General features: G+C 27.0%; 3 protein-coding genes across 7 annotated transcripts in view; all 3 read right to left on the bottom strand.

Annotated features, from left to right (window-relative positions):
- LOC126840012 (uncharacterized) overlaps window positions 1–22,100 on the bottom strand; it is a 160,604-nt gene that overhangs the window by 124,279 nt on the left and 14,225 nt on the right. The window contains exon 1 of one of the 2 annotated variants that reach the window (XM_050575496.1): window positions 12,052–12,072. The exons of the other annotated variant lie outside the window; for it this stretch is intronic. The gene's annotated coding sequence lies outside the window, so the exon portion shown is untranslated. Of the gene's footprint in view, window positions 1–12,051; window positions 12,073–22,100 lie in introns of those variants that run through there. 2 annotated transcript variants of the gene reach the window in all.
- The window catches only part of LOC126840022 (uncharacterized), a 57,054-nt gene continuing 39,631 nt past the window's right edge, over window positions 4,678–22,100 (bottom strand). The window contains exons 2-4 of the mRNA XM_050575510.1: window positions 7,900–8,105; window positions 5,980–6,160; window positions 4,678–4,978 (exon numbers count right to left, since the gene is read on the bottom strand). Of these exons, the coding sequence (XP_050431467.1) occupies window positions 4,830–4,978; window positions 5,980–6,160; window positions 7,900–8,031 (462 nt within the window). The 5' untranslated portion in view covers window positions 8,032–8,105 and the 3' untranslated portion in view covers window positions 4,678–4,829. The remainder of the gene's footprint in view (window positions 4,979–5,979; window positions 6,161–7,899; window positions 8,106–22,100) is intronic.
- Window positions 19,172–22,100, bottom strand: part of LOC126840016 (uncharacterized) — a 94,736-nt gene continuing 91,807 nt past the window's right edge. For 3 of the 4 annotated variants that reach the window (XM_050575503.1, XM_050575502.1, XM_050575501.1), the window contains exons 2-11: window positions 21,892–21,955; window positions 21,786–21,815; window positions 21,635–21,697; window positions 21,461–21,529; window positions 21,076–21,105; window positions 20,831–20,860; window positions 20,501–20,554; window positions 20,212–20,241; window positions 19,793–19,879; window positions 19,172–19,477 (exon numbers count right to left, since the gene is read on the bottom strand). In XM_050575503.1, coding sequence (XP_050431460.1) covers window positions 19,209–19,477; window positions 19,793–19,879; window positions 20,212–20,241; window positions 20,501–20,554; window positions 20,831–20,860; window positions 21,076–21,105; window positions 21,461–21,529; window positions 21,635–21,697; window positions 21,786–21,815; window positions 21,892–21,949 — 720 coding nt within the window. In that variant the 5' untranslated portion in view covers window positions 21,950–21,955 and the 3' untranslated portion in view covers window positions 19,172–19,208. The remainder of the gene's footprint in view (window positions 19,478–19,792; window positions 19,880–20,211; window positions 20,242–20,500; window positions 20,555–20,830; window positions 20,861–21,075; window positions 21,106–21,460; window positions 21,530–21,634; window positions 21,698–21,785; window positions 21,816–21,891; window positions 21,956–22,100) is intronic. The other variant, XM_050575504.1, reaches the window with a different exon arrangement.

A 22,100-nucleotide genomic window follows, 5' to 3' on the forward strand; every position in this document is an offset into this window, starting at 1 on the left:
CACTAAACATTTGGTTATTCAGCTAAAAATTGTATTCAATAAAATAATTAAAAAATACTTAACATTTTAAAAGTGACATAAAGTTTTTAAACTTTAAGTATTTAAACACACATATACTTAGCATATCTATATGTATTATAATAATTATTAATTACTTATTGGTCCTACTTAAAATATGGGATAATAAAGAATAAGATAAATTTCTAGATGGAAGAACTATATAAATAGTTAGCCCAACTAAAAGATTACAAATGTAAATTAGTTTTTTTAACTACTAATTTATTGTGATTCTTTAATAACCGGTTTTTCAGTTAGACCTACTTTGTATTTTAGGAGGAGTTACTTATTTACTTAAATTTTTAGGTCTTACAAGGTACATTTTGTGCCTAATTTATTTTGTTATTTGAACGGGTTTCTTTTTAGGATACTTATTCATTAATGATATTCTGACTTGAGGCTCTGTATAATAATATATGTTTAACATTTTCACTTATTGGGTTCTAATAATATCGGAAACATTTCAAATGTTTTGTACAACGCTAACCAAAGTGGTTTTTTACTAGATATATATTTTACACGTCTTTGGTGTTTTTTAAAAATATGAACGGTCTGTTATTATACAAAAAACATTGCCATTTGCGTCATACTTTAATTAAACTATTTGTATTAAGCTTGAATAACATTTTTTAAATATTGCCTTACTTAAAAAACGGGACCATATAAGGACACGATAAATTTCTAGCGGGAAGAACTAAATAAATAATCGGCCTAATTAAATGATTATAGGAACAAATGTGAATTAATTATTTCAACTACAAATTTATTGTGGCCCGTTAATAACCAGACATTTGGTTGGACATACTTTATATTTTAGGAGGAGTTAATTATTTACTTAAATTATTAGCTCTCACAAGGTTTATTTTGTGCCTTATATATTTTTTTTATTTGAACGGGTTTCTTTTTAAGAAACTTATTCATCAATGATACTCTGACTTGAGGCTCTGTATTATAATATATTTTACATTTTCACTTATTGGGTTCTAATAATATTGGAATCATTTCATTAAAAAAAATAAAATGTCAACGTTGTTGAACAATTAACCGTCACAGAAACATTAAGTCTTTGCTAGTAGCATATTGAATGGGAAACTAGAAAACAACTTAAAATTCTACGAATCTTCTATCGGAACTACAGACTTTAATTAAACAAAAAATTATCCATAATAACTAACAAGATTAAAAAACTTAACTGAAGATTTTTTAAAATGCAGTTTACAAATATCTTAAGTCTTTAGGCAGCAACTCTACCGTTTTATTGTATTATTTTATAAATAAAGTTAATTTTATAAAAAATAAATACTAAACAAACTAAATCAAAAATTCTATATTTTGAATAAAATAATTCAGCACATGTCTACATATTTTGAATATAATGAACATAACTAAAAAATAATAGCGACGGGTTCACATGGTGTCCGCACAAATGTATTCACTATGCGATTGTAAACGACTGTTTTAGTGTTACTATTTACTTCATAAAGTAAAATAATTTGTATAATAACATATTAATCTATACTGTGTTGTTATTGTAGAACGTAGAGTATAGATAGTAGAAAAAAAAAATAACTAGATTAGGGACCTAATCTAATATCTGTTAACGGCTAACATTATGTACTTTCATTTTTCACCATAGCAGTGGTTTGTTTGGTACTTGTACCTCGGTTATTATTCGTTAGCTGACTATGTTATTTTTTCAACATACCTTCCTCTGTGTCGCAACAGGTAGGTAATCTGTAGATAAGAATCGTTTGTCTATCATTATTTCAAAATCTTTTAGGTATAGTGAATTTCTAGTTGTTAGAATGTTATTGGCAATTGGACATATGCGAACATAAATATGAAATTTATGTGCTACCGGTTTTGGAAAACCGAAGAAAAATTATCGTTATTAAGAGGGAATGTAGTATCTTTACAAAATCATAGCTAAGGAACAGACAAATTAAAATTCAAACGCTATCATATTTTTAAATTTTTTGTCTACAAATTTATGCAATTCAAAACATATGTCGCCATTTAAAATAAACAAAAATCCCCCTTTTTGGCTTATAAGGATTGGTAATAAACATTTAAAAAATATTGAAAAGTATTCTACAATTTGTATCTAAAAATATTGGAACAAGTTTAAATACAAATATACTTTCTAAAACTTTTATTATTTATAGTTTGCAATGTTAGTTTTTTAATTCCGATCGTCAATTAGTTATAGTTTAATTGTGGTTACTACAGTTATAGATATGTATACATTTTAACTTGTTGTTTTAGTTGATAAATAGTTTTTTTTTAAATTTTTTTTTTCATAATGGACATACAGTGAAAATAAATAGTATAGTACAGTTCATAAAATACTAACTAGACATGGGTAATTAAAACATAATTTAAATAAACAAAATCAAAATAATACAAATTTTAAAAACAATTTTTTACAGAAATTTGGTTTGAGATTTCCTAGTTGAACAATAAGTAGTTACTCAAACTAATTCTATATAATAATAATTGCCAACTAATATTTAAAACACCGTTTTAAAGTTACCTTGTCGAATAGCTTGTACAGTTGAACGTTATTTTTTAGTTAACATAAATCAATTTCTTATAGCTTACTAAGTTTTTTGACAATTTTTAGTACTTTCTTAATTGTTTTAAGGGGCGGTATTTAATTTAGTTAAGTAGAGAAATTCGGGAAAAAAAAGTAAAAAAATCTAAACATAAATCTTTTTATTTTAAGTTTATAACATGTAGCATATGTTCATTTCTAAAATATAATTTAAAACCCTTAACCATAAAACATACAAATTTTTTTCACTTTGGTGAAGGGTTTTAAATATTATTTTGTTTTACAGTGATTCATTAGGTATAAGACATTCATTTTATTGGAATAAATTAATATTTTAAACAATACATTTTTCCTATATTTTTAGATACAAATTGTAAATTACTTTTCAATATTTTTAAATTTTTTATTACCAATCCTTATAAGCCAAAAAGGGGGATTTTTGTTTATTTTAAATGGCAACATATCTTTTGAATTGCATAAATTTGTAGACAAAAAATTAAAAAATATGTTAGCGTTTGAATTTTTATTTTTATTTGTCTGTTCATTAGTTGTGATTTGGTAAAGATACTACATTCCCTCTTAATAATGATCATTTTTCTTCGGTTTTCCAAAACCGGTAGCACATAAATTTCATATTTATGTTCGCATTGTCCAATTGACAATAACACTCTAACAACTAGAAATTCACTATAAAAGATTTTAAAATAATGATAGACAAACGGTTCTTATTTACAGATTGCCCACCTGTCCCGACCCAGAGATAGGTAGGTTAAAAAAATAACATAATCATTTAACAAATAATAACCGAGGTACAAGTACTAAACAAACTACTGCTATGGTGAGAGTGCATAATGTTTGCAGTTTATAGGTATTAGATTAGGTCTCTAATCTAGTTATCATTTTTTCCTACTGTCTATACTTTAAATATTTGTAAACTGCATTTTAAAGAATCTTCAGTTAAATTTGTTAATCTTGTTAGTTATTATGAATACCAGAATGTTTAGTGACTTTTAACTTAATTAAAGTCGGTAGTTCCGATAGAACATTCGTAGAATTTTAAGTAGTTTTCTGGTTTCCCATTCAATATGCTGCTAGCAAAAAAGACTTGATGTTTCTATGCCGGTAAATTGTTCAACAACGTTGGCATTTTATATTTTTTAATAGTTACCTATTTCTTTTAATTAAGATTCCGTTCATAAAAATATGGATCAATAGTTCTATAGACTAAGTTACTCTACATCACTCATAGATACCCGAACTTACTTGCGTTTTGTACTTGGAAATAAAATTCTAAATAGGTAAAAGTCTTGTGGTAGGGATCACAGAGGATGTAAACCCAAATCTGATTATCAAAGTATAATTTCTATTTAAAAAGTGTTTTGAACATTTTTATATTCAAAATATTAATTGCTAACAGAAAATGCCAAAAAATATAGGGGTTGCCTTTTAAATTTTAAAAGTTGATACTACGCATGCGCAAACTACTTTAGGTAAGATTTTGGATTTCATCCTTAAATGTGCATAAAATAACACCTACCAACATCCAAAAGTCAAAATTTGAAAAGAATCAATAACCACTCTAAAAATTGACCGTTTTTTGAACTTTTTGAATACCCTTTATACATAGTACACACTATACAGATTATGACTATGTGTTACAAGTCTTAACACAAAACAAAAGAATTAAAATGTGAACAAAACGTAGGTTTTGGTTAGATAGACCAAAATCTCGTTATGCAAATTATGAGTGTTTTTTTAATTTTGTGTATAATTTTCAAATGAGTTGCTTCTTTTTATCATGATTTGGAAATGTGTAGATTATGTTCCATACATTTTGAGGCAGAGTAGGAAGAATCAAACTTTTAGCTAGCTGATAATTTAAAAAAAGCGGTATCGTAATGAGTTATATTAACCATGATGTAGATGTTCTACTTAATAATGCTAGGTATTCCTATATAATTTCGTACGAATTTGTCCCTTTTTAAATTACTACACAAATTTTAGTCATTTTTCTTTTTTGTGTTTATTTGAAAAGAAACAGAGATTTTGGAATTATTTAAGTCGTTATGATATACTGTATTTTGAAAAAAAAACTTAATAATAATTTAAGAGATTTAAAAAAAAACTATTACATTATTAGACATATTAATTTATTTTTCAGACATGACATCTCCGTCTGGCTCATCTCCAGATTTAATAGGATCTATACGTTTTGAGTTTACACAGTTTTTCTATTTCCTTTCCCTTTTTCCTTTTCTTTTGTTTCCATTGCCGCTTTTCTTTCTTCAGCAATTACTGCAACAGGTTTTTCCAATAGCTCACAATGCTTATTAAATAGATAACGAAATTTTGGTAAATCTATACAATCTAAAACAAAACAAAGGTGTTGAATTTAATTATAAATAATATATGTTATCATAGAGGCATAATATAATGTAGTTGTCAATGACATATTTTATCTAGCTTCAATGTGCAGCTGAAAATATATTGTTTTCATAATAGTGTGTTTTTATTTGTCTAAATTTGTGTCCGAACAAAGGGGCTGTCATTTTGTTTTAAATTTAACTTTTTTGATATTTTTATGTCTTTGCTATGGCACACACACGGAAAAACGACACGAATTAACGACACCAATTATCGACGCCGGTTATCATAACGAAAAATAACAGCTGATTTATCTGATAAGATAAGAGATATGGGTAATGGAGATGGGGGTGGGAATTGGGATGGGGATGTGGTCAAGGATGAGGTCGAGGTCGGGGCTTAGGATGAGGATGAGGATTGGGTTGTGGTTGGGATGGGGATGCGGTGGGAGATGTTAAATTTTTTAAATTATGTGTTGTTTTTACAACGACCAATCTTGAATGGTTAACGAATTGATTCAAAATAACTAGCCAAGTGAACATTTTGCCAATAAATCAATTATGGCCAATTAATAAAAAACCTGTATTCGAGTACCGCGGTTACCATTGTCACAAACCAAGTGTTTTTTTTTTTTGGTTAGCAACGGAAAATGTTTCAAATGATATCAAGGCTTTGAAATCGAGGCGGAAAAAAGGACCGAACGGTGCTCCGCGAAACGAGACATAAAAATGTATTCCGTGGTGTTGCGGACTCGTATGCAAGCTGTTAAAATATAATAATATGTAATACCTTTCTTAGAAAATAACTTTAAGCCAAGCCTTTATCTATAGATCATTTTCTTTTGAACATACTTTGGGTCTCGCCACATTTAATAGTGTGTTACATATTATATGGTATTTTTGAATAAAAATAATTTCTTAAAACCAATTACTGCTTTACAGTTTCACATCGAAGATAAAAAAATATTATTAATTGATATATAACTGTGCATAAATATTTTTTACAAAATTGTTTTGATTCAGGTTCTTCCAAATAGTCCTCTAAGTATGATGCTATAAAATCGTATTCATCATTGTTGTCACTCATGTACGTGTAATAATTATCAGCTGCTATACATCCATTTGATGTATTTTTTTGTGCGACTTTTACCGATTTTCTAGCATTCGTGAACGCCTCATCTATAAGCTGAAAATTGTTATTCAACACAAAGTTTAGTTCCATAAAAAATCTGATAATAATATTTAAATACGATTAGACTTAAATAAGCACGTAATAGTTAAGAATCAAAAAATTAAATATATATACAGGGTGATTCTTTTATCATGAACCACCCGATATCTAATAGGGTTTAATAAGATATTAATTTTTTTTTTCCATACTGTTTTTATACTTTGTGATCTCAATTTTTAACATTTTTTTTTATTTTCACCACCTCCTAACTAAGTCTTACTTGATAGCAACTTTTAAAACTTAATTGGTAACGTAAGTATGTTATTAATTTTTTAAATTGAAAATAATGTACTAAAAAAATTGACAGGTCGATGACCAGTTTCGGATAATTATTTTTTTAAGTTATATGAATTTTAAAGTTAGGATGGGAGGGGAAGTGCAGTTGGGAAATGCGCGCAGATAAAAATAATACTACACTCCACTTCCCCTCCCATCCTAACTTTTAAACTCTTATAATATCAAAAATAGTTTTCCGAAACTAGTTATCGAACAGTCAAAATTTGAATTACATTATTCTTAATTTAAAACGTTAATAAAATATATACGTCATCATTTAAATTCCAAAAGTTGCATAAAAAAAACTAAGTTGGGAGGGGGGCAAATAAAAAAAAATGTTTGAACAATTGAGATCAGTATGTATAAAAACCATATGAAAAAAGTAATTTTAAATTCTTATTAAACCCTATGAGATATTGGGTGATTTATAAAAAAAATATATAAATTATAATTTAATAAATATTAAAAATTATAAAAATATTAAATGTTATTAATTTAATAGAAGCAAAAGTGTAAGTTTTACTTATGTGCTTTTTTGGGAGGGGTAAAAGCGAATTTATATTTTTAATTTTTGTATTTTTTTTACTAATAAGATTAAAAAAAAAGAAACCAAAAAAATAGTTGTTTTTTTTTTTAAAAAATTAGAAAAAAATTAAATTATAAATGCTGGTGTACCAAGTATCAGTATTAAGTAGTAGCATTATAAAAATAATTTTATTAAATGCTGTTGTAATCATGTTATAAAAGTAAATAGAAAATCAAAACAATGTGTGTAACATTTTATAGCAAACATATTATACTTTATAATATAATATAAAAAAAATTAGAAAATTATTAAAGACTTATTTGTTATAAATTAATATATAAAATAATAAATAAATCAAATACACTTTAGCTGTTTAAAAAATTATACTATTATTAGCTTTAATGTTTTAATAACCAAATAAAAAATATACATAAAAATTAATCTGGAATGAGTTCATTTTTTTTTATACAACACAAACGTATACTTTAAGTTAACAAAAATTTACATTTATTATAAATGTTGGAATTACGGATACTAATAATTAAATTATTAAATTAAAGAGTGATAGAACTTAATACTTAGTAATTTACAAGTAGTAAAATGTATACATTTTTATGGTTTAACATTTATTATATTTAATGAATTTTACTCAAATGATTAAGTTACGACTCTAGTTTTAATCTAATATATTAAAAGCATTTTTTAAAAGACAATGTTAGAAAATAATTTTGATTTCAAGTATTTATGACGAATTTTATTTGGAAGTCTTTAAGCTAAAATAATAGTAGTTTCCTAGAGAGTGTCTATTTAGGCAAATTTTATCATTATATTATAAACGATTCAGAATAATATTGAAAAAACCTAATAGTTTTAAAAAAATATTATAAATTACCCTTAAATCCTCCGGTGTCAATACAGTTTTCTCTTTAGATACAGCTGAACCTGATGCTTCAGGTTGGCCTGTATGCATACAGCTAACCGCTATGGTACAAATTAGAAACGAAAGAGAGAACTTGAAAAACATTGTGTTTGTCTATAAAGTATTATTTGAAGTTAAATTGCAACACCAATCGAATGAATTTTACTGTCTTTGAATGCCTGTTTTATATAGAATAGAAAAAAAATGAAGAATATTATACGAGTACACAAGTATATAAAATATGATATCTTTGAATTTTTTTGTTGTAGCATTATTCGCACAGAATTTAATTTTTGCACAATTATGCAAATGAGTACAGAAGTATATTTGCTGTATAAAATCCATAATAGTATACCGATATCTTTAGTGAGGTGTGTAAATGTAATTTTTTTAATTTTACGGAAAATAGGTCAGAAAACCCAAATGCCCCAAATATCAAGATTATAAATCTCTGGGTTTTAATATGTATTTAAAATGAGTAGAATATCAGTTATCTGTTGTCATGCATAGGAACTAGTGCTATACTGTTTCAGTGTTAAAACTGGATAAACACCGCTTAAAAAATCTTCCTGGGTAATTATTCTATATTCCTGTTTGCCGTAGCAGCATAGTTTTCGGTCGATTTATTTTTCTGTAATGACAGTGCTGAAAGCCCGGGGTTACGTTTTGATCTAAGGACTGGGAGTCCGATAGCCTTGTTCCGTTTAGACTAGAAGAGGACAATTGGTTCTTAACCGCGATACGGGATGGGTTGCCTACAGTTGCCCTAAGAAAATGTCCGTTTCGATTGTCGGTTATCCTCCTTAAAATATCCGATGTTTTGTCTGCTGACCGTGTACCGTGTCACATCAATTTCATACTTCAGTATATATTTTATGATGTTAGTTAGGATTTTTTCAGGGTTTTTTTAAAAATTATTTTGAAATTTCGAAACGTATTATCTATTTTACAGAGGCCCGGTGCCTCTACCAAATTTTAACGTGTTTGTTTGGCTAGTTGGCTATGCTAGGCCGAAACGAGAGTAGATAGGGTTAAATTAGTAGACCCGAAGACGGGATGGATGGCTTAGCCATTTATCTACACTCAAATATTCCTAAAGTCTCGTTAATATATTTGCTGTATCGCCTGAGAAGCCTATCAGACGATTTTACCTTTAAATAACTTAACTCTCAAGTGTGCAACGAAAAGGAAACAGATTTATTAAAATAAGTAAATCTATGTATGTCAAACTAATTTTTTAGGGATTTTTACTCATTATCAAGTGATGGTATATCTTTTCCTTTTTTTTTTATTACTATTTTTAAAAAATGTTCAACTTATACAATTATTTTGCTCGAACTTGTATTTTTTTGTGTTTCTGCGACGGTTTACCGTCGAAAATAAAAGCATGTTTTAGCAATTCTTGTTGACGATGGTGTTTTGGCAGCAAGAGATTAAGAAACAATTACAGTACTCTTGTAACATTTAAAAGCTGAATTCGAGGTAAAAGTGAGTAATTTTGAACACTTTCTTGGCATACAAATAAACATTTTAACATGCGTGAGGCAAAGGAGTTGTCTATACCTATAGACAAAACGAAAAAAATTGACCTAGATAATGAATTGAAACAAACGGGTGATCAAATTCCATTTCGACAAGCGGTCGGTTGTTTATTGTTTTTAGCAACAGTAACGAGACCAGATATAGCATATGCTGTTAGCTATGTTAGTCGTTTTTTATCAGAGCCAAAACCAGTACATTGGAACATGGTGAAACGTATTTTGCGCTATTTAAAACGAATATATAATTATGGGTTATGTTTGGATAGTACTAAACAGCTGTTGTGTATGGAAATTTTTAGTGATGCGGATTTTGCAAATTGTGTACAAACTAGGAGGTCAACATCAGGTTATGTATTTAGACTTGAATCAACTGTCATTTCTTGGACATCGCAACGACAACAAACGGTAGCCTAATCAACCACAGAATCGGAATACTTAGGTATTTGTGAAGCGATTAAGTCAATGATATGGTTAACTCATTTGATATAAAGTTTAATTTCATTAAAAAATATTCAAACAATTTTATTCATTGATAATCAAAGAGATTTACGTTTAGTGAAAAATCTGGAGTTTCATCGACGAACAAAACAAATTCAGACGCGGTATCATTTCATTCGAGAGAAGTACGAGGAAGGTCTATTTCAACTACAAAATATTGACACGCAGATTCAGGTTACAGACATCCTAACTAAACCATTGGCAAAACAGAGGTTTGAGATGTTACGGTTAACAATGGGAGTCAGTCAGTTGAAGGAGAAGGTGGACCTATAGAAATTATTCATTGAGGTAGGGTGTTGAAATATTCAATAAATAATTTATATTACATTCTTCTTAAAATGTAAGTGTTCATTAATATTGTTTAGATAAGCTTGTTTTCTTAATAAGTAAATTATAATGGCGTAGTTTATATAATCAGCCAATCAGTTGTTATTAAAAAAATTCGCGTGTAAATTGACGTCAATTGTAGTATTGCATTGTATACAATTTTTGTTCTACAATATTCTTTTGGTTTTATATAAAAGGGAGGTCCGGGGATATCTTATTTACTCATTTTTTTTATAATGTTTGTGTAAGCCAACTGTGTATAACAAATCTTTATTTATTACTATACAACTTGTGTTAATTTTTATATTATCCAAATTAACTCCAACACTCAAATTCCAACAATTGTTAGCAACTTTATAATGATTTCTACCTTTTAAACGATAATTTATTTTCTACAAAGGTATTAAAATCGCATACTGAATAGATATATACATAAAACTGGAATGCTATTATTTAAGACCTTAATCTAGTCATGGTAGCCTTAAATACCGGTATAGTGATTTGAACAGGATTTAATAAAGCAACATCATTTTTAAAATTTGCATATTTTCAATAAAAAAGGAACATTTGAAAATCATTTTCTTCGCTTTTTTTTTGCATGAAATAACTTGAGACGGAAATCCATCTATGTCCAATACACTTGTTATGGCATTTTTTTTTTTTTTTATAGTTTTGTTCAGTTGAATCATTATTATTTAGAAGTCAACACTAACTATAAAAAAAATGTTCTTTAACTACTATTAGTGTGTTCTCCACTCTAGCCCTTGGTTTGATACCAAATGAATCATGAAATTTCTATTCAATAGTTGGTACAGAAATAGAGGATTTTATTAATTATATATTAAGATATATGCATTAAAAATAATGTATTTTAATATTATGTAATATGCCAATTGATTCGGTAGCAATAATTAAACTTTCATAATATAAAATATTGGCTATACTGTAACGGACTAAGCTCTCCAAGCACATGTATAATTGACCTTCTGAAGAATTTGAGCTCATGAGATCTATTATTTCTAGATAATCTAACCAAAAAGGCCTTTTTTTATGAATTTAGAGGAACTAATTGTTTAATTAACCGACTCGATATTATATGCCAGTGGATACAAACGTATAAGGCAAGTAAGCCTACCTTTTATAATTATAACATAATTATTATTATATAGAATGTCTGTAACAGTGTCCGCCGCCTACAATCGATTATTAAGTAATGGCCATCAGTCTCTTACAACTTACATAAATAGTGTTCATTCAATTAAAAAACAATGTTTTGCAATATTAGTTATAGGTATTAGGTGTATAGTTACTTAGATAGTGATTAATAAACTGATAAGAAAAATATGTGAAATATGTTGAAATTTCATTTTTGGCGATTACAGAAAAATATTAAAAATAAAAAACTGTACATGTGTATTATGCTAAATTAAGTTACCTGCAAAGTTATATTTTTTTATCTTGGTTGAATACGCAAATCTACTTTATTGATTTATTATGAAAACGATTTTAAAAACTGCCCTTTTTCAATACACATCCTTTAGAACAATTCAATCCAAATATCGACAAAAACCAAAATCTATTATAGAATTCTCTCCAAAATGTGGATTTTGTAAAACGATTAAGAATTGATAAAAAAATAACTAGTAACAAAAAGTCCTTATTGCTGATTTTAACACCATTACTTTTGACTCATTAGGTTAATGTCTTTTTTTTAATTTTACCGAAATTACAATTATTAGAGTTTAAAAGAAATACTTACTTAAATTGTGGAGTTGGTAAAAGGTTCTAGGACAACAATCGACTTTGTCAGCTTTTAAAACTAAATGTTCTACTTGCGAATTATCGATGGGCTTATACTTCAACCAGAAAATCTGAATCCTAATAGATTTTTGCAGTGTAACTGTGTTCGTTTATTTACACAAATGCTTAATTTGCTTAGACTCGATGCGGAGCTGAGAGGTTATTGTATTTATTTAATATTATGTGTTTTTTGTTTTGCCTGTACTCGCGGTATCATAACAAAAATCGAGAAACATATTTTTTAACAGAAATCTACAACACTTTATACCTTATTTTAAAAAGTCTGTATAATGCTAAAATTTTGTGGAATAATCTTTAAACATAATGCTGCCCATACATATTGATAAACTAAAAAAAAGATCATAAACTCGTCCCTCTCAAAGGCAAATAAGGGATAGCACTTTTAGGGATTTAGGTTTGAAAATTAGAATTAGATCGGACTAAACTGGTTTAAATGTACTATCTACAGATTCGCATAGAAGCGTTTAATTAAAAGTGATTTTATCAGATATTGTAACACAGTTTAACATTAGTTTGAAAACTATGTGATCAATTTCATAAAATATATTATCTACTCCCAACAAACTGTATTTTCTACTAATAGTTTTTTATTTTATCGCTTTTAGATATAATTATTCCTATATACCTGTGCCTCCGTCCCCACTATGCCCCAATCACACTGTACTGGGGTTATTATTGTTATTTTTTCAACAATATCATAAAATTACATCACATAGAATTTCAATTCATTTAGGTTGAAATTAGAGTTTAAATATTTATATACAAAACAATGTAAAGAGGTGAATGTTTTTGAGGTCATAACGTTGCTTTTTCTCTAAAATATCGTCAAACATAAAAGTTACAGCTTTTCAACACAGCCATAAACTAACTTTTTTAAGGATTGTGTATTCATTTATGGTTTACTTTCCAAATAATAATGTATTATTATGCTATAATTGTTAATTGTCGTGGCCATTTCAACACCCAAATTAATTGTATGAATTTAAAAAATAATATTATACAACAATTGAAAAAAATATCTAATTTTCACTTGTACTATATAAAAAGTATAGCACCCCCATGCTCTCAGATGGCACCTTCAAATATTTATGTAAGCCTAGATAAAAATTATATTTAGAGAAGAAATGTGAAAGCGATTGTCTGAATGGTAATTTTCCAAATACAGTGTTATAAATTCAAGCGGCAAGGTCATGAGGACATATCATTTGGTTTTACACTGGGTTACCTGAACATCTAGTTGCACCGCTGCAAACAAGTAAGATGTGATCATGATTTCTCAAAACTGTAATATGTTAAACCATACTAAGGAGCACCTCGTCATTTATTAGACAGTCGTAGGGTCATGTATATCAAGAAAGGGTTTTTTAACGGTTTAAACGGTAGACTCGGATGAAATAATCGATAAGGTGGCTAATAAAAGTAAAATGGTATCAATATTGTTATTTTTTTTTATTAACTAGTTAATTTGTATTATTATAATTTTTCACATTTCTCATACATAATTTTCAATTTTTAAGTTAAGGGCTGTATTATAACGGAGCGAAGCGAGCAAATTTCAGTTGTCCCCTTTGAAAAATTTTTCTAAAAATGTACCTTTCAGCTCCTTAAATGGGAGAGAGGGGTATATCTAGGAAATTTCAGGCCAGTTAAAAACTCTTAGAGCTCTATAAGAATTTTGTCAAATTTAAAAATATTACCCAGGGCTATGCCTTTATGAAGTTTATCAAAAGTATAAGAAAATTGAATTTAACATATTTTTTTTTTTGCTAAAAATTATATTTAGGTCGAATAGTATTCACTGTTAAATTTTGGTTCTGTGTTAAGTTAGCCATTTTTGTGTTGTTTTTGTGTTCAAGACTCAGCTATACCGTGCAGTGTACACAATCGTTCATTGTTTTCACTAGCTATGCTTGACAAAAAAATCCAATAACAAAATACGATGTAGGGATCGGTTGCAATCAACTGTATACATACAATTTTTTTTTTTTTTTTGTACTTACGATATCACCCAAGCCAATAAACTGATTTTTTCGTGTAGCAATTTTATAAAGCAGAAATCGTTTAAACAGAAAATAATATTAATAAAACACCCCCTTCCCTTCAAAAACCGAGAAACACATAAAAAAAAATTTACATATTTTTCAATATAAAATTACAATGCTTTTTAGCTTTTTAATAAAGTAGATTACAAAATTAATCGAAAAATAACATTTTTATGCGCTTTAAAAAGTATAAAATAACCCTCGGGGGTCTTGATAACCAAGTAGGACAGGTGAGTTAGAAAAACGTGGGGCGCATCTTTCTACTTAGATAATAAAACCTAAGCTAAAACCTAAGATATTTAATCTATTTTATCTATGTACCTATCTATATTTAAATGTACAATGTAATATAATGAATATACATATTATTATACATATATTTTACTTATAAATAATAATATTACAATATTATATAATAAAATCCGTCCATTTCGTCTGTGAGCGGTGATTACATTAGAAAAGGCTGCATGGTCAGAAGGATTATCATAAGAATTAGTAATCAATTTAAAAGCTTATAGTTTTAGATTTATTACTGTATAAATTATCATAAAAGTTGAAATCAAGTTGTAATTACTATATAAATTATCATAAAAGTTGTAAGAAAATGCAAAAAAGTATAATGATAAGAACATGTTTGGACCTGGTACCGCTCACTTCTGAGCACCGTTCACGCTCAAACGCACCACGCATAACTTTTGCTGGCGGGTGAGAAATAAATCATTTTGAATTCCCCCCGGAACTACGGACAAGAAATCGACCCCATTTTAACCCCAATTTAATACACTAATCATAATATGCTTCTTGAAGGGAATTAAGAAACAAACTTGTTTTTACTTAACACCAAAAATAAATTACATCAAACCATATAAGCCATGTACAAATACATAGGTTTATAAAAAACCCAGATATGCGTAATATTCTAGTAATTTAGAGTTGTCTTCAATAGAAAATACACAGGAAACACATTGTAATACGAATATGTGTTGTGCCCTTTCCCTGCCCGCAACTAATTTACTACTACTATTTACTTACTTGTATAATTATAACAAATATATGTGTATATTTATATTTGTTGATTTACCATATAACTATTTAAGTATCTAAGAAACTTATTTAAATTTTTTATCCATTTGTTTTCAGTATGGTTAATATTAATATGGACTATCTCCACTTAAATTGATAATTGTTATTGTCTGCAACACTACTACCAACCGCAAGTTTGGTATATTAAATTATTGTAGTCAATCAGTCTAAACCAATTCCATCAATACATTGTCGTATGTTGAGTCGTATTCAATTTTCAGTAAATTCATAGCTGTTATATTCTAAGGTATAATATATAAGATCATCAATTTTCAATAGTTTAGTTAGTTGCTATAAATTCGTCATTCGATAATTATTATTATTATTTTATTTTAGTTACTGTGGAACACTATTGCCGATAACCGTTTTCCATTTAGGCAGTAAGAATAATGAGATAGATCCACAAATTCAAAACAAATATCAGTCAATTATACATTTAGTTATTCAGCTAAAAATGTAATCCAATAAAATAATTTAAAAATACTTTATCATTTTAAAAGTGAAATAACACTTTTAAACTTTAAGTAATTAAACACACATATACTTAACATATCAATATGTATTATATATTTTATTTATTGTTTATTGGTCCTACTTATGATACGGGATAATATTATTAGGACACGATAATTTTATAGCGGAAATAACTAAATTAAGAATCGGCCAAACTAAATTATTACAGAAACAAATGTGAATTAGTTATTTCAGCAACAAATGTATTGTGATCTTTTAATAACCAGATATTTAATTGTATAATAATATATTTAATATTTGGTTCTAATAATATAAGGCATATTTGAAATATTGGACAATTTTTTCATACAACGCTAACCAAAATTGTTCTTTGCTAGCGAAATATTTTATCCGCCTCTGGTGTTTATTAGAAACATGAACGTTCTGTTTTTTACATATAACATTGCCTTTGCGTCATACATTAATAAAACTGTTTCTATATACTTTGAATAACATTTGTTAAATAATATATATTATATCCATTTAGGCTTTATTCGTAACATAATAGTTTCTAAAATACTTAATTGTTAATGTTTTTAAAAAGGAATACTAAAAGTTACAATTATTAAAAAAAATATATTTAATGTACTTAATGAATGATCTGTTTATGTTGACATAAAATATATATCATATAGGTATTTTTACAATTGATATTTGTACCATCCTCCAACACAGAAAATATTACATATTTAAAAAAAAAATTAATAGTTAAAAAAATAAAATTCTATAAAAAAAAAACAAAAAGAGTAAGTCTATAAAAAAATTGAAACAGACATTCTTTTTCGATATCAAATATTATGTAGGATTAGTTTTCGTACTCTGCATTGTTCTTATTTCAATCACAATGAATCCAAACCAATACCACTGTGGTTGACCAACGAGACATTTTTTTTCCACAACTGACTATACAATACAAATAATATATTCTACACTGTTTTACTTAGCCACTCAACATTAGAACTAAATTTAGATAATATAATCTATAGCATCCAATCTCTATATAATAACCATTAAGATGAATTATCTATCAGAAATATAAACGATGAACCTGTCAACCAAATTTGCACAATCATTTAATAAAGGTAGAAATACAAGGAAAGGATTTAGAAGCAGTAATAAATAGTTGGAATAGATTATATAAAAAAAAAATACAACTTTACTTATTCGGTAATTATTTATTTTTTTGATAGACCTGATATGATACAGAAATAGGCTTATAGAATTACGTACTTACTATACAAAAAATGTATTATGTGAAATATATTATTGAAAAAATCCTAAGACGGTGGTTTTCCCGTCAGCTTAAATATATGTATAATATTTAAAAATTTCTGATTTTATAGTGTATATAGTGATAATAATATGATGAACTATAATATATTATGTAAAGAACAGAATAAGGATGCCAGTGTTTTTCTGACATTGGGTTAGTATGTGGGTGCGGTTTGTGGATGTCCGTGTTGTAAGTAATACTCGAGTGTATTGTGAAGGCCATATTTGAAGACACATATTTAATTGAAAACAAAAAATTCAAATTTTGACTTTACCGAACACGGACGTGTTTACGGGTTTGGTAAAAGTGTCTATGTTAATTTTTTTATTTCATTATTTTACTAAGTATACGTGTTGACTACGGTTGCTTGATTCTCCATTCTTGTTTTAAAATAAATTTAAAAAATGCTGCTGCGTGTAATTATTGTTTAAAGTTAGAAAAAAAATCAGATTTTGAATTTAAAGTTTATTCGTGTATATAACGTAGTCTAGTATCATAAGTAACATGTCTAAAAAATGTGTTTGAATTCATATAACATAAGGTAATACATTTTAGTTTTGTTAATTAAAAAAAACTAGTACAGTGAGGTCAGGGGGGCATTGATTAGGTTTTCAACGTTTGTCGGTAGTAATATGCCTCAAGAATATTTTATACAAACTAATTAAACTATTTTGAAAAAATATATGGAGCGTCGATTCAGTGGCATAAAATATTTCTTGTGTACAGGCAATATAAATAAAATTTATAAATACAATTTCTTCTCAGCTATCGAATAGAAAGCTAAAAGCAAGTGTAGTATTAGAATTTTCAAATCTTGTGTTCAAAATTGTTTAAAATTACATAACGTACATAGTATTAAAATTCATCTTTTAACATGAAAAACTCAAAAAATAAACACTAAACTTGCCATTTTAGTGTAAGAATTATCAAGCGGTGTTGGGACAAGACAATAACTTAAAAATTATCTAGATAAACAAATAGACGTAAAAAAATGACAATATTTTAATTTAGAAAAATCTCAAAACTGTTTGCAAGTCCACTAAATGTGTTCAAAAATCATATTAAAATACAATATAATTAATATTTAATTTGCAAGTTGTGTTATAGAATTTGTAAGTCAACCAAATTGCAAACTAATTAGTTTAGTGTATTTTATTTTCAGATAATTTTTAATACATTTAGTGAACTTGCTAATTAAATTACACAATTTGCTAAATAAATAGTTAACCAAATTAGGCAAAAGTTATTTTATAACCATATTTTGGTGCAATTTTTTTTTATTTTAGTCATTATTATAGGACATATATTAATTGTTCTCCGGTTTTAGATTAAAAAAAATTGTATAGAAAAAGTTTGTATAATAGACCTTGAATTTATGTGCAATACAACAATACATTTTCATTTTTTTTAGTGTTTTATTTTTTTAGTTGCGTAGCAATGTGAATATTAACACTTTAGTTAAAGCCCACAAAATACACGTTTTTAAATCAATACACATTCTCAGAAACAATTTTATTAATTTGGAATTTACCACACAATAATGCGTTTGAAAAAAAATTTATGTAGGATTAGTTTTCGTACCCGCATTGTTCTTATTTCAATAAAATATTTTAAATCAATTCAATACCATTGTGGTTGACCAGCCAGGATATTTTTTCCATAACTGGCTATTTATATATAATATATACTAGACTGTTTTATTTAGTCACTCATCATTAGAACTCCGTATTGGTTATGTTACCTCTAACATCAAATTTCTATACAATAACCAATAAGATGGATTAACTGTTAGAAATATAAACGATGAACTTGTCATCCAAATTTGCACAATCATTTAAAAAAAAGAAAAATATAAGGTAAGGATTTAGAAGCAGTAATAAATAGTTGGAATAGATTATATGAAAAAATACAACTTTACTTATTCGGTAATTATTTATTTTTTTGATAGACCTGACATGATACAGAAATAGGCTTATAGCATTACGTACTTACTGTACAAAAAATGTATTATGTGAAATAAATTATTGAAAAAATCCTAAGATTGTTGATTTCCCGTCAGCTTAAATATATGTATAATATTTTTAATTTCTGATTTTGTAGTGTATATAGTGATAATAATATAATAAACTATAATATATTATGTAAGGAACAGAATAAGGATGCCAGTGTTTTTCTGATATTAGGTTAGTGTGTGGGTGCAGTTTGATGATGTCCGTGTTGTAAGTAATCCTCGAGTGTTTTGACTAGGCCATAAGAGTCTATTGTCCATGTACCACCGATTTTCCTGAGTGTCTTTTCAGTAGTAGAACAAGATATAAAGGTACATGTACGGCTACTTGAGTCAATGTTAACTTCATTTATGTATGATGTTGGCAATTGTGTACTCAAGTATATTCCTATCAAACGACAATTAGGTAATAGAGAGGCACCATCTTCTACATCCTGTACAGATCCTGATTAAAAATTTGAAACATTTCTTTTTTAATTTGCTAATATTAGCTTACTAGTTACTACTTATCCTTATGGTACAAAAAACAACTATTTTTTTAGGTTATACGAAGTCATAAAAATATAATACAATAGGCATGGTTTCGTATTGAACAGCCATGATATTTGTATTAAATGAAAGTACGTGTTAGTAGTTTTAATTTATTTAGGTAATTGTTAAAATCTAAAATTATTTGTATCCTTGTCCTATCAAATAACTTAAATATATAAAAATATGTTAATAGCGTTCAAAAACCATACAACTCCATAATAATATTTACCTAGCATACGACGTCTGATTATACTTTTTAAAGACCAAGCAACAAAGTCTCTTCTCATGTTTGCAAGGTTTATCAATGTTTTCTTATCTATGACAATAATTATTAAAAGACCGTGTTGAGTAGACATAATTAAGATAAATAATATATTATTCGCATAATTGTGATACAACTAACTTTTTGTACAACCACATATTATTGTTGAACCTCAACAAATGTACTTTTTCTATACTTCAAATCCCGAAGAATTTATTACACATTAACACTGTAGTCTCACTTTTTGTCCCTCTTTCCCCAACAAAAAGTTGTATTTATTACAATTCTTTTTTGACACAAAAAATATAATAAATAAAATTAAGCAAAGATCAACTCTAAAACAATTTTTAAAGGCTATTTATGAATATCAGACCAATCGTACATACCACCGAAATAATCTCCTGGCATATCAATTCCTGTAACAAACACATCAAACATCAAATTATTCTGCTGTTAATAAGTCCCGGTTTATATATTTTATACATAACATCCACTAGGTCAATTAGATCAATATTAATTAATGCGCAGTATTATTGTATAAATGTAAATTTATATTGTATAACGATTTTTAAACAAACGGTTTAAATTTTATTTCGAATGATTTTTTAAAATCTTAAACATAAAACATATATAGTTTTTTTTTTTATTTAAAAATATATTCTTTTTTATATTTACCTAATTTACTCTCTATGTCTTGAATCATTTTGTCGAATAAATCATCATAGACTTCTAAAATTTAAAACAAAATACATTTTAATGTACCCCCATATATTTTATTATTGAGACCGATATATCATATTGGTATTTGTCAATAGGACATATTATTATTCTCAAAGTAATTATAAATAATAAATATGCAATAAGTATAATAAATATATAATATATGAAAAAAAAATTTTATTTTGCATTAGGTGAACTAGAAATTAATACAAAAATCTCGTGTGCATAAAGAATATTAAACAACTGTTTGGAAAAGCTTCCATAAAGTGCAATGAAATGTATTACCTGTTCTTCTCTTGAGAATTTCTGGATGATCTGAAATTAACAACACAAAAATTAATGTAATTGCATTGAACTTTCTATTCTATTATAAACAGGATGATAAATTTCAAGGAAGAAAAAACATGTGTGCTAGTAATTTGGAAGAAGTATGTTTCACTGTATATTCAATACGATGAGTGTCTCTTTGGCGAATTCAATAGGAATGAAATATTAGAAATAATTTTATCAAATTTAACAAAATCTATTACCCGGTACAGCTGTCAAAAAATTAATATGGCCTGAAATTTTAATTAATAAATAATATTGAATTGAATTTGCTATAGTGAATTAGTAGTTATAACATTATTTATATATAAATTATAAGGCAAAAGTCAAAGTAGAAAAACTATATTATATAGACTAGTTGATGTATTTTATGCGATGAGAATAAAATATATTAATCAAACGAGGTTGATAGAGCTTACATCAGTATTTTTTCATAAAGCTTCTGGTCAAAATTCGGTAAAAAATATAATAATTATAAAACTAATCAGTTGCATAAAGTGAATATGAGATGAAGTTTTTATATAATTTTCAAATATATTTTTCTACTCTTATCTTGATGTTTTTTATTATTATTATAACTATGATTACGGAAATTTTGGTAGGTCAGGTCATTATTGACATTATCAACCATTGTCTCTATTAGATACTCCAATCCATCTAGAATAAACAAATGAAGATTTATGCTATACTAACATATTAAAATTAAATCAAACACAAAGCTTTTTTATATATTACCATATTATTTAAAATATTACATCTTACTTGCTTCAGATCTACCTCCTATAGTTAAATCATACTTTTCATAAGCAAGTTTGATGCCAATAGCTGTGACACAATTTTAAAAATATGTATAAAAACAGTAAATTTTAAAAACTTATAAAACATTTGTTTTAAAAATAAAAATGTTACTGACTTGTAATGTGAACTAATTCCATATAACGATCTGTAAAAAAGTGTAATATTGATTTTTTTCCAATTTAACTTCTTTAAGTTTATAACTGTGATAATAAAATAACTACCATAAGGTGCCAAAACTTCCATAAAGAATAAAGATATTAATAAACAGAAGAGTTTCATTTTTATCTGCGAATAATAATAAATAAAAAAACATTATATATTAGTCACAGTTACCTCCGGTTTAGAGATGAGAAGGTTATAATTTTGCGAGGCCGTTTTAATGGGTTATGAATACATATATATGTATTAACACTTTTCTACCTGGCCCACA

Source organism: Adelges cooleyi, unplaced genomic scaffold (assembly GCF_023614345.1).
Source record: "Adelges cooleyi isolate 19-005CV unplaced genomic scaffold, UGA_ACOO_1.1 ACOO_flye_CR_arks_rails_tigmint_CR_PRNA_33, whole genome shotgun sequence".
NCBI lineage: Eukaryota > Metazoa > Arthropoda > Insecta > Hemiptera > Adelgidae > Adelges > Adelges cooleyi.